This window comes from Watersipora subatra, chromosome 2 (genome assembly GCF_963576615.1).
Source record: "Watersipora subatra chromosome 2, tzWatSuba1.1, whole genome shotgun sequence".
Taxonomy (NCBI): domain Eukaryota; kingdom Metazoa; phylum Bryozoa; class Gymnolaemata; order Cheilostomatida; family Watersiporidae; genus Watersipora; species Watersipora subatra.
In genome coordinates, this window is record NC_088709.1 from 3,887,854 (window position 1) to 3,902,118 (window position 14,265).

At 32.7% G+C, this 14,265-nt stretch overlaps 1 protein-coding gene across 3 annotated transcripts in view; it reads left to right on the plus strand.

Moving 5' to 3' along the window:
• LOC137387160 (serine/threonine-protein kinase 11-interacting protein-like) overlaps nt 1–8,659 on the plus strand; it is a 51,930-nt gene extending 43,271 nt beyond the window's left edge. For all 3 annotated transcript variants that reach the window (XM_068073482.1, XM_068073483.1, XM_068073484.1), the window contains 6 exons: nt 2,751–2,952; nt 4,357–4,457; nt 4,617–4,792; nt 5,796–5,981; nt 6,468–6,631; nt 8,020–8,659. In XM_068073482.1, the coding sequence (XP_067929583.1) occupies nt 2,751–2,952; nt 4,357–4,457; nt 4,617–4,792; nt 5,796–5,981; nt 6,468–6,631; nt 8,020–8,196 (1,006 nt within the window). In that variant the 3' untranslated portion in view covers nt 8,197–8,659. The remainder of the gene's footprint in view (nt 1–2,750; nt 2,953–4,356; nt 4,458–4,616; nt 4,793–5,795; nt 5,982–6,467; nt 6,632–8,019) is intronic.
• The last annotated feature ends 5,606 nt before the right edge of the window (nt 8,660–14,265 follow it).

The window sequence follows — 14,265 nt, forward strand, 5'->3', positions numbered from 1 at the left end:
AATTATATCTAGTAGAATTAAAGTAAATTATATCTAGTAGAATTAAAGTAAATTATATCTAGTGGAATTAAAGTAAATTATATCTAGTAGAATTAAAGTAAATTATATCTAGTAGAATTAAAGTAAATTATATCTAGTGGAATTAAAGTAAATTATATCTAGTAGAATTAAAGTAAATTATATCTAGTAGAATTAAAGTAAATTATATCTAGTAGAATTAAAGTAAATTATATCTAGTGGAATTAAAGTAAATTATATCTAGTGGAATTAAAGTAAATTATATCTAGTAGAATTAAAGTAAATTATATCTAGTAGAATTAAAGTAAATTATATCTAGTAGAATTAAAGTAAATTATATCTAGTAGAATTAAAGTAAATTATATCTAGTGGAATTAAAGTAAATTATATCTAGTGGAATTAAAGTAAATTATATCTAGTAGAATTAAAGTAAATTATATCTAGTAGAATTAAAGTAAATTATATCTAGTGGAATTAAAGTAAATTATATCTAGTAGAATTAAAGTAAATTATATCTAGTAGAATTAAAGTAAATTATATCTAGTAGAATTAAAGTAAATTATATCTAGTGGAATTAAAGTAAATTATATCTAGTGGAATTAAAGTAAATTATATCTAGTAGAATTAAAGTAAATTATATCTAGTAGAATTAAAGTAAATTATATCTAGTAGAATTAAAGTAAATTATATCTAGTAGAATTAAAGTAAATTATATCTAGTAGAATTAAAGTAAATTATATCTAGTGGAATTAAAGTAAATTATATCTAGTAGAATTAAAGTAAATTATATCTAGTAGAATTAAAGTAAATTATATCTAGTGGAATTAAAGTAAATTATATCTAGTAGAATTAAAGTAAATTATATCTAGTGGAATTAAAGTAAATTATATCTAGTAGAATTAAAGTAAATTATATCTAGTAGAATTAAAGTAAATTATATCTAGTAGAATTAAAGTAAATTATATCTAGTAGAATTAAAGTAAATTATATCTAGTAGAATTAAAGTAAATTATATCTAGTGGAATTAAAGTAAATTATATCTAGTAGAATTAAAGTAAATTATATCTAGTAGAATTAAAGTAAATTATATCTAGTAGAATTAAAGTAAATTATATCTAGTGGAATTAAAGTAAATTATATCTAGTAGAATTAAAGTAAATTATATCTAGTGGAATTAAAGTAAATTATATCTAGTGGAATTAAAGTAAATTATATCTAGTAGAATTAAAGTAAATTATATCTAGTGGAATTAAAGTAAATTATATCTAGTAGAATTAAAGTAAATTATATCTAGTAGAATTAAAGTAAATTATATCTAGTAGAATTAAAGTAAATTATATCTAGTAGAATTAAAGTAAATTATATCTAGTAGAATTAAAGTAAATTATATCTAGTAGAATTAAAGTAAATTATATCTAGTAGAATTAAAGTAAATTATATCTAGTAGAATTAAAGTAAATTATATCTAGTAGAATTAAAGTAAATTATATCTAGTAGAATTAAAGTAAATTATATCTAGTAGAATTAAAGTAAATTATATCTAGTAGAATTAAAGTAAATTATATCTAGTAGAATTAAAGTAAATTATATCTAGTAGAATTAAAGTAAATTATATTTAGTAGAATTAAAGTAAATTATATCTAGTAGAATTAAAGTAAATTATATCTAGTAGAATTAAAGTAAATTATATCTAGTAGAATTAAAGTAAATTATATCTAGTGGAATTAAAGTAAATTATATCTAGTAGAATTAAAGTAAATTATATCTAGTAGAATTAAAGTAAATTATATCTAGTAGAATTAAAGTAAATTATATCTAGTAGAATTAAAGTAAATTATATCTAGTAGAATTAAAGTAAATTATATCTAGTAAAATTAAAGTAAATTATATCTAGTAGAATTAAAGTAAATTATATCTAGTAGAATTAAAGTAAATTATATCTAGTAGAATTAAAGTAAATTATATCTAGTAGAATTAAAGTAAATTATATCTAGTAGAATTAAAGTAAATTATATCTAGTAGAATTAAAGTAAATTATATCTAGTAGAATTAAAGTAAATTATATCTAGTAGAATTAAAGTAAATTACGCGATCACTCATCCCTCTGAACCGGCGCAGTGCCAAGCCTACACTCATGATCTCTTGCTGCGCTCTCTGTAAGGTAAAGTAACAATCAAACCCCTTTTTATCGATCACTATTTTATTAGCATATTTTCAATATATAATATAGGTTTTAATTTTTTTCAAGTTTTAAATAACTGCAACATATTGTTATAAAAATGTTTGCGTCAACATATTACGATTTCAACATTAGAAGCAAAGATTGGAGTGAATTAATTTTGTATGTTCGATTATACCATCAAGACTATTTTAGAGATGATATCAATAATGTTGCACATCAGCAAAATTGATTGTTGGCCCATGCATTTGTCATAATTCATGCTACAGCCAAACCTTGGCTCACAAAGGCAATCTGGCCTGAGATTGTGTTTGTACTGTATTTCAAAACCATTGCATGTTCTTCCAGAGCTTCTGAAAAGAATTCAGCATTGCAATTTTAAGCTACATTTTTTTTAGATGTAATTCTTTGAAATGGAATTGTTATAATATTTTTGTGCTGTAAATCTTTCTCACTTTGTAACAGCGTTACCAACCAACCTTTTGGCTGTGCGGTATCATGTGCGGTATCATGTGTGGGTGAATGAATATTCTAAATAGCTTTGTGATTTTAGCTACAAGAGCATTGGTAATGACTCAATCTCAGACTCCTCTCTCTATGCTGAGAATCACCAGATGGATGATCACATTAAGCAGGACTCTCTCACAGGCTTCAAGTTCGATCCAACCAATCTTTCATACATAGACCATAGGCTAAAGCTGCATTTAACCGTCTCCTACTTTCAGGATCACGAACAGCCTGCTTGTACTGTTAGGGTGAGTTATCAAGTGGTCGCACTGTAGCGCAGCAGCTAGACACTTGTATATCGTCTTGTATCGTAGCTTTTTGTATCATAGCTGTATCGTAGCGTCTTGTATCGTAGCGTCTTGTATCGTAGCGTCTTGTATCGTAGCGTCTTGTATCGTAGCGTCTTGTATCATAGTGTCTTGTATCGTAGCGTCTTGTATCGTAGCGTCTTGTATCGTAGCGTCTTGTATCGTAGCGTCTTGTATCGTAGCGTCTTGTATCGTAGCGTCTTGTATCGTAGCGTCTTGTATCGTAGCGTCTTGTATCGTAGTGTTTTGTATCGTAGCGTCTTGTATCGTAGCGTCTTGTATCGTAGCGTCTTGTATCGTAGCGTCTTGTATCGTAGCATCTTGTATCGTAGTTATTTCTGCACTGGTATCAAAGCAACAGCTTTATTCACTACCATTCATGTTAGTCAGTGGAATCCTAACAAATGGACGAAACCTCTTCTGTTGTGGGTTTTTATCTGTCATCTGACTTGCATTTTGATTAGCTTCAATGCTATTCTGCTTTGCTAATTAAAAGACGCCGTAACTATGTCTTTAGCATGTCTCTGTCATCTCTAGATCAGCAACCTTTGCTATAATAAGAGTTAATCCATCACCACGCCGAGAAAAAAAATTGCATTGCACGGGTATCGAACCCAGATATTCCGATTCCCAGCCAAGCATGCTATCATCTACACCATTGATTACTTTTGCATATAAAGAATAATTGTGCACATAGTTATTACGCATAACGATCTCTCACAGCGCACGGGACTACCAGGGTACTAGTATATATAAAACATAAAAAGAGTATAAAACTTTTTGCAGTATAGCGTGTCAATTACACACCTAAATAGATAACCCTGTTAGTTATCTTCTCAACATCTGCGTGGTCAAGTCTCTGTTTGAGTGCATGCAGGAAGTCTTCAGAGGGTTTAGAAAGTTATCGTTTGTTTTGCTTACTAGTATGTTGGGCAGAATTTGTCATTTACTAATAATTGATCACAGGCCTAGCTTAGCAGGCAGCTATAATGCTGACTCTTTAGTGAGTGAAAATGATTTAGGCTATTAGAGTGGGTTCTGGCCAATTGATCGCGAAAGAAGAAACCCCGTTCCGTGCCATCTTCCCAATATCAACTTGCTCCACCTCAAGTAGTCTAGTTTTGGCGGGTTCATTGTTATAGATTGGTCAGCTCGTAATTCAAGAGGCTGATATTACACTGTATAAAGACACTTGCTATGACAATTTGTTAAATTTCACTGAAATCAAAGCTTTCAAACATTTATTAGTGTTTTAAACTCTTTTGTTTTACCCTGCTTAGCCTCCTTGTTTAATTCCATGCATCGAGTAAAGTTCCTCTACCTATTGGTCTAACGGTGTTGTAGTGCAAATGTGTGGAGTACACGAGACCCGAAGAATACCCAGCTGTATTGCAGCTTACTAGCAGTCATTTCTACATACTGAGAATTCATTCGGCACGCAGCAGGTATCTGTATCTGATGCGTCGTTGGTAACATCTTTAGTTACTCTCGACAGCCTGCTTCTTCTTGCTTCTGAGTGCAGCTAGCTGTTGAGGTAATACCCATGATGCTAATTGGCATATGATAGCTTTAGTTCTCATCTTTTATTATGCTCTTTTGAGTAGGGGCGCTGAGACTACCGCCCAGCTTGAGTTGCTAGAGCGAAGGCCACTGTCAGACATATGCCACATAGAGATTGGCCTTTCTCATCAGAACATACGGGTCGAGTTTGACAGGTCAGGGTACTGTTTGCTCATTAGAGACCAACGAGTTGGACAGTTTCTCCACGCCAGCTTCTCAAGTAAGGAATAGTAATGACCAGTGGGTGGCTCGGCCCAGTTGGCATACAATCATTACAACTCCGCAAAAATATTCTCATTTCTTTTTTAAATGTCTAAATTTGGTGGACTCCATCAGCATTTTCAAATACAGTCATACCTCGACATACGAACTCAATGTACTCCTGGACTGAGCTCATATGTCAATGTTCTCATATCTCGATGCAATATTTTTTTTATATAAAATAACTAAATACTAATTAATCTGTTCTCATACTATGGAAACCCAACTAAGACAAGATATTACAATGGAAAAACGTGTTGGTAATTGTTGTAATTCGCTACCTATACCCATAAAAGTAACAAATACCTATTTAGTGGTTATGATCTGCAATAAACTGTAACATTCCTTGTACAATACTGTATGGAGTTCATACCTTCGAGACAGACGTAGTGGCTGAGGTAAGATCTGAGCTGTTTGAAAGAGACTTGACAACATAGCGTTCAGTACACTTTTGTAGCCCTACATGTAATATAAACTTTGAATTTAACTCAAATGAATTTAGCTTGCTAAACATGCACTCAAGCTAAGTTTTATTCTTTCACTAAACTTAACTTTAATTTTGTCTTTGCTCTAATTGCTTACAAATTATGTTTCCAGCTTTGCGCTTTTTGCCTTGCTTTCACTATAACTTTTAGCCAATCTTTGTAAAACTTTTTCAAACTAAATTGATGAGAAAGACTGATCGATGCTGTTCTCAAAAATGGCCTCTCACGAACTTTGCCATGTAGTGGCCATGAAGAAATGGCTGGTATCTCAAAAGTTTCTCGTATTTCAAGGCAAAAAGTTGCTCGACCTTTTGCTCGTATCGAGCAAAAGGTCGAGGTTTGACTGCTTGCTCAAGGTTTGACTGTACGCTGCTTTCGCAGGTACCGATCCAATATGTGTGTTCGCAACCGAAGCGTTTGGAGTAAACAAAACTGCTAAAGACATCATTCTTACCTTCTGATTATCTCTAATTGCAGTGCTCTTGCGTAACAGCTCATTCAGTGAACAAAGCAAGTTGAAATCTATTGGGAAAATCAACCAAGAATATTACCAACAAATCTCTCGGTGTCTTCCAAAGTTTCATGTGCACGAAGAAGATGCACAGGCTGTATATTTCGTCTCAGGGTTTCTCAGAGTATCTACTGATAACAGCTACAATCTAGGTATGTCTGTATATGGTAATGACCTAGGTATGTCCGTATATGGTAATAATTAAGGTATATCCATATATGGTAATAATCTAGGTATATCTATATATGGTAATAATCTAGGTATATCCATATATGGTAATAATCTAGGTATATCCATATATGGTAATAGTCTAGGTATATCCATATATGGTAATAATCTAGGTATATCCATATATGGTAATAATCTAGGTATATCCATATATGGTAATAATCTAGGTATATCCATATATGGTAATAATCTAGGTATATCCATATATGGTAATAATCTAGGTATATCCATGTTGCAACAGAGAGCTGAGGATTTTTCTCTGTGAGCTGTTTCATGTTCTACAGATATCTACTGCAATGAAGTTAAACAAATACAATAATTTTAACTCAAAACAAGTTTTTGAAAATATTGGTCTCAAGTATAACATAGGAACCACATTTTTATACTCGCATGATGGCTTCTTTCTACAGATTCACTAGATGGATGTCAGCCAGTGAGTTTGGTTGCTCATGACTGTAACTTGTACGTTGTGAAGGAGACTTACTACCTTCCCTTCACAAGAAGTCGTATTCATACTGGCCAGTCTTATCTTTCCTTGGAATCTATCATACACATACATGATGTTGTCAGTTTGGTATGGTTTCTTCTATTATACACATACATGATGTTGTCAGTTTGGTATGGTTTCTTCTATTATACACATACAGGATGTTGTGAGTTTGGTATGGTTTCTTCTATTATACACATACAGGATGTTGTGAGTTTGGTATGGTTTCGTCTATTATACACATACATGATGTTGTCAGTTTGGTATGGTTTCTTCTATCATACACATACATGATGTTGTCAGTTTGGTATGATTTCTTCTATTGTACACATACATGATGTTGTGAGTTTGGTATGGTTTCTTCTATTATACACATACATGATGTTGTCAGTTTGGTATGGTTTCTTCTATTATACACATACAGGATGTTGTCAGTTTGGTATGGTTTCTTCTATTATACACATACATGATGTTGTGAGTTTGGTATGGTTTCTTCTATTATACACATACAGGATGTTGTGAGTTTGGTATGGTTTCTTCTATTATACACATACAGGATGTTGTGAGTTTGGTATGGTTTCTTCTATTATACACATACAGGATGTTGTCAGTTTGGTATGGTTTCTTCTATTATACACATACAGGATGTTGTGAGTTTGGTATGGTTTCTTCTATTATACACATACAGGATGTTGTGAGTTTGGTATGGTTTCTTCTATTATACACATACAGGATGTTGTCAGTTTGGTATGGTTTCTTCTATTATACACATACAGGATGTTGTGAGTTTGGTATGGTTTCTTCTATCATACACATACATGATGTTGTCAGTTTGGTATGGTTTCTTCTATTATACACATACAGGATGTTGTGAGTTTGGTATGGTTTCTTCTATTATACACATACAGGATGTTGTGAGTTTGGTATGGTTTCTTCTATTATACACATACAGGATGTTGTGAGTTTCGCATGGTTTCTTCCATTATACACCTACAGGATGTTGTGAGTTTCGCATGGTTTCTTCCATTATACACCTACAGGATGTTGTGAGTTTCGTATAGTTAATTCTGTTCCCACTTATACATCTGTTGTACTTGTTCGTTAAAATCATTACGGGTAATAACCAGCAATATTGCTGATATTTTATTTCTATTGCACTTGGCAGCATTTTTCTCATTTTGACCTGATATGTTTTGTGTAAAAATACAAGCCTTTGGGTGACTGGCTTGTACCTTCAGCTTGCTTGGATTAGACATACTGTATGTCACAGTATTATGTAATGTCGTTATGCTTTCATGTTAATATTGAGATCTATTTCTTTGCAGTAGATAGTTCACTCTCCCTTACCAACTTGTGTATCATATGAGTTTGTCGTACAACTGCGTGTGCACACATATTCGTATATATGAGTAAGCCTCTATCACATGCCTTACAAAGTCATTGTGTCTCTCTCTCCTACCTGTAACCTGTTTCAGTCAATAAACCGTGAAAGGAGCGAAGTGGATGTGGTAGAAGGTTTTGAACAACAAACTCCCAATACTCATCAATTTGTCTTTTGGTCTTCCGCATCCTTGTCCTACTTCACAGAAGCCATCCAGTCACTTTGGAAGGATATATACAACGTTGACTTGGAAGTTAAAGTTAAAGTATAGGGTTCACCGCTTCACTGACACTGTATTAGAGCACCGCTAGTCATTATCATGAGCTAGATATGCTACATTTAAATTATGGTTTGCTAGAACATATTTTTTGATTTATAATATACTTTCCATTCATTAGACTGTGTCCAAGATTTGTGAGTAATTTATTTCTAATTTATAATGCTAGTCAGTGACTGTCAACCTGTTTTTATGAAACTCTTCTCTGTTGTTTGGATGCAGCAAAATATAGCTTGTCGTGTTGCCATCAGTGTAGTACTTACAATTGTTTTACTATAACAGTAGTTGGTAAACATTTTCGCTATAGCTTCTTTTCAACCTTTCAGTTTCAACTGCATATGGTTGCACTATGCATAATACTTACTCCATTTATATATGATATTGTTTTAGCCTATTGTTTTTGCATTCCATTATTACAACTTAAGCGATGGCACTGATAATACATACTGGTTTGGAACGATTATTTCTGTTGTATTCAAACTTAAAGATGTAGAAACCTGCTTTACCATATTTTCACTGTGTCACCTCAACAGGTGTTAAAACTTCTCTATGTGATGTTCATGCCATACGACAATACAATCACGAAGCTGCTTAATTATAGCGATCATGAAAGTATGTAATGATCAGTTTGACTGACAAGTCACCATCGAGGAAAACATCCAAGGTGTCAAGATGTTTGGAGCTACCTTCCTACAGATTCAAACATGCTACAAAGTTCTGCCCTAAACCCTAGAGATACTGAGAATACTACATTGTATAATCTCAGCTATAAAATAACCATCGTTAATTATGACTGAAACAAAAATCTTGTTTGGGGCTCATTATAATGCTTATATAGACATAATATAACGGAATATATATAATACAGTTTTGAAGCTATCACACAATTAGCACTCCTTTCAATATATCTCTTAGCCACACTGTACAAGTGTTTCATACAGAATTGACAGATACAGGCTCCGTTGTAATCACACAAGTGAAAGCTGCAGAATGATGTTAAATATGTTGGTTCAAGTCTCTGACAAAGGAATAGTGCATACTACTAATGCTGCTCTTGCATGAGGGTTAATCAATGCACCTTCATTTATCTTGGCATATTCTATGGGAATGATACATTAGAGTAGGTAGGTGATAAGTGCAAGACGTTATTCCAAGCTTCAGGCATAAGTAACTATAGCTCTGTAACAATAGTTGAGAGCCAGGGATAACATGTATGTCACAATTTCCATTTCCATAATTCATGTCCATATTATTTCCATTTCCATAATTCATTTCCATAATGCATTTCCATATTATTTCTATAATTCATTTCCATAATGCATTTCCATTTCCATAATTCATTTCCATAATGCATTTACATATTATTTCTATAATTCATTTCCATATTATTTCCCTTTCCATATTATTTCCATAATTCATTTCCATATTATTTCCATACCATTTCCATAATTAATTTCTATATTATTTCCATAACATTTTTATAATTCATTTCCATATTATTTCCATAACATTTCCATAATTCATTTCCACAACATTTCCCTACTTTATTTCCATATTATTTCTATTTCCATAATATTTCCATAATTCATTTCCATATTGTTTCTATTTCCATACCAATTCCATATTTCTAAAATAAAATTTCCATATCTATTTCCATAAAATTATGGAAATATTTGTTTATGGAAATGGATATGGAAAAGTAAACATTTCTATAATATGTTTAGCGATCCCATAATGTATACACTTAGCACTTTAAATATTCTTTCATTTAAATATACACCTATATAGACATATAACTTGCCTCTGTTTATATCTTGGATTACGTGTATGTTAAAATATCCATTTCCATAATTGATCCCCATATAATTTTCACTTCCATAACATTTCCATATTATTTTCATTTCCATAATCCATTTTCATATTCTTTTCATTTCCATAATTCATTTCCATAAAATTTTCATAATTCATTTCCATATTATTTCTATAACATTTCCATAATTCATTTCTATATTATTTCCATAACATTTCCATAATTCATTTCCATATTATTTCCATTCGCATAACATTTCCATAATTCACTTCCATAATATTTCCATTTCCATAATTCATTTCCGTATTATTTCCATTTCCATAATTCATTTCCATATTATTTCCATTTCCATAACATTTCCATATTTCTAAAATAAAATTTCCATATCCATTTCCATAAAATTATGGAAATATTTATGTTTATGGAAATGGATATAGCAAAGGAAAAATTTCCATAATATGTTTAGCGATCCCTGCTGAGAGCTCACTAATTGTAGGATGCAGGGCTTGTTTGAGGTGTCTGTAGAGCGATGGCTCATATTCTCTTGTCACCTTGGAGGTTTTCCTTTATGGTGACTTGTAGGGAAACTAGTACATAACTTATGGAACATGTTAGGCATCTTTGAGAGTGATTGTATTGTTGTATGGCAAGAACCTATCATATACAAAAAAGTCTCACCACCTACGAATTCTATGACGTAGAGAAATTTTGTGCGGATTTATGTCTGGTTGGTTTTTAGCTTGAGAGGAAATAAATCTATCATTGTCCATTAAACACCTAGGTCCAGCTAGGCTAGCTCAAGGGTGTTTAATGGGCAATGATGGATTTATTTCCTCAGGCTTTTATTTATATTTTTAATTTGGTAAGTTACTACATCACATTTAATAAGCATTTATATGTTTGGCCGAAGACAGAAGTCACAGTCGTGCATGTAGTTTCAGACATGGGATGATTATAAGAAATGGGTTGTCATTACAGATTCCAATAAGGCGTTGTTTATTTGTCACGTATACAGGCAAAAAGTTATTTTTAAAAGCATTAAAAAAATTGTGAATATCCTCTGAAAAATTGATCGTGAATAAGTTGTCAATAATTACTACTTGTCAGATTTCATTGATGGATTCGAAATACTGAGTGGTTAAAGTTCTTTATACATCACTCATGTTTCAATTCTCAAGTACCAGATAGGGTGATGATTTTATTTTGCATTTACCAAAAATACGCTCAACAATTGAACAATTGCATTGTGAATTCTTTAAACCTTTTGTCAAAAGAAATTATACATAGGCCTGAACTTGGTAGTTTCAAGTTTTCCTTGTATAAATTTTTATTTTTGTGTTTATGACATTACATGGCAATACTTTCTTATTTATTGATTCTTTTGGTGGCACAATGCGTAAAACATTTTTTCTATAAATTGATTATGCGGTGTATATTAGTCTTACTAAAACCAGTTAGTGGGACCAGATGACCACCATGTTTGAAACAATAGAGAACAGGCAGTTGAGCGAAGCAAACACTGTGTCATCAAACTTATTGCCTGAGGACGATAGTTCTTAACAAGCCATTAAGAGGTTCAAACATTATCCATAGAATTTCACAACATCAAAGCTATGCAATTAGAACCTATGAAATTTTAAAGTTTCGTAAAAAATATAATCATACAAACTATCAGATAGTGATTTATTGAATTAAGAGGCTATTGAACCTCTCTGATAAAATGGAGTGTTATATCTATATATATATTTCTCAAAGTATGTCCGTGTGTCGTCGTATATCTGTATATCTGTTGGTTTTCCGGCTATAACTATTATTAGAATAGGACAGCAATGGAGCTGGACAACAATGCAGACGCAAAGTCATGGCTTACCGTCATTGGAAGCCTAGCCTTATTAACTAGCTTAGTAGAATTTTCCATTGGCAATATGCCAGGCCACTAGCTTGAAAGGTACAGTTGTTTAACAAAGTTTTAAAACCTTTACAGTTGTTTTTATTTGTCTCTTAATTTAGTTCAACTACACGACACACTTCTCTCATGATATGTAGTTTGAAAGTTAGAATGGGAAACGTTGTTATATGTTAAATACATGTACAAACCAAATTTCTGTCCATAGACTTTTTTATTACCTGGGCAACACCGGGTGGTACAGCTAGTAATATTATATAGAAGTATATTCGCATTCAATCAGTAATTTGACGGAACATTTCAATTTTTGACTCTCTATTGATTAAAAAGAAGTAGTTCAACAATCTCAAAATCTGGAGCAAAAATTGTGATTGGCATTTTAGATTCGGAAAGTAGCACTAAAAACATCTTCCTTCTTTTGGCCAGTTAGCGAGAAAATGCAATAGCTTTAGTACTTTGGAAAATGCCTCAGCTCACCGTAGCCTTTCATGAAAAACAAAGTTTGGGTTTTAATTTTAGAAGTTGTGCAGTTTATATCATGTAACTATTTAAGTATTTTTGAGCTCGCTGTTTGAGGTAAAGACTACCAAAGACATTATTTACTTCACATACTTGTGATAATCTAAGCCATTACAAAAATATAGCATAGCTGTTTATTCTTGAAGCTTTACATCTGCGAGAATACCAATAAAAAGCAAACTTGATTTTTGTTACTCAAAAATAAAGGTCTACTTTTTTAATGGATTATTTGTCAAAAAAAATAGCTCCCAAAAATTAGCTAGAATTAACTCCTTGCTGTAACGTCTTCACTGTGGGTACAGCTGTGGTGTAATGGGCGTGGCCTTTACGGACTGAGGGACTCAGAAGGGGCCAGTGAAAGAGCTAACATATAACTCAACAAGAGGTGAGAGTTATCAAATACTATTTGCATTGTACAACATGGTCTCATAATAAAGTAAATAAACTAAATTCTACATACTAAAAGTACCAAAACAGCCTACAAAACAATAACGTAGACACTATATCTAGGAAAAAGAAATTAATATTATTTGTTTGTTTCATTGACTGATACAGTGAACTGTAGTGCGTGTATTTACTGTTCTTATAAACATTCAATCTGGCTAATAGTCAAGGTAACACCAGATATGACAGATTTGTCAGGATGTTGGATGTTTTCTCTAGAAATTTAACAATTCAATTGAAGACTTTCAAAATAGAATTTTATGTTTACAAGCTTGCGAAAGACTACAGCAAGATGTCTGAAGAACGACAAATAGTGAGCATGCTTGTACAAATGGGCATGTACAGGCATGCTATACATGCCTGTACATGCCCATTTGTACAGGCATGTATAGCATGCCTGTATAAATGGGCTCAGAAAGCGTACCCATTTATTTTCCTGTCATCTACAGTGAAGACAAGGATGGAAAGCAAGATATTGGCTAACACCATCAGTATGTTCGACAATTACTTCGAACCAGTGAAGAACATCATTTATGAAAGTACCAAATTCAATTCGATGAGGCAAGGTTAGTTGAGTATGCACCAGTTCATTGTAGATCTTTAGGTGCAGGCAGCCCATTGCAATTATGGTGTATCTAAAAAGCAAAGCAGTGAGTGGCGACTCCTAAATGAAGTGAGCCAGCTAGATTAGTTGATAATCTTGATATGCTCTGACACTCTTTCGAAAAAGGGAACTGGTCAGCAAAAACAAATTCTCATCGGCTAGCCAGCCATGTAAAGTTTCTTTGCATCCCTTCCAAAGATTTGGAAAGTGCCCAGCAAAGACTTTGACTTGTAAAGCCTGTGGGAAGAAAGGCCATTAGGCCAGACCCACGTATGTAAGAAGAGCCCAAAACTTGTGAATGAAGTCGACGAATCAGAATGAGCCTTCAACACCGAGTTTGCTGATGGTCTCTATTTGGGATCAGACTCCTTATGACTATATGGCCACTACAAAGACAATCTTGATTGCGTAACGGAGGACACCAAAGGCATGGTGCTGTAAAATTCAAGTGAACACCTCGAATGTGAGATTCAAACTTGATACAGAAGCATCAGTCACTGCCCCCCATCAAGGTTAGCTAAAGGAATTGGGTTAAAGTTTCAGAAGCCAGCTAAAACTCTCAAGGCTGCAGGTAATCAAGACTTGGATGTGAAAGGATATGCGATAGTTAATTTCCAGTATAAAGGAGACACGTTGAAAAGATGGCATCTTTCATTGAGGGTTTAGTCACACCTCTACTCAGAAAACCAGCAATCTCGAGTCTTCATCTAGTCGAGTTTACAGATGAGATTGCAGCGGTACCATGGATCCAGAAATTTCCTAAACTGTTTCAAGGACTTG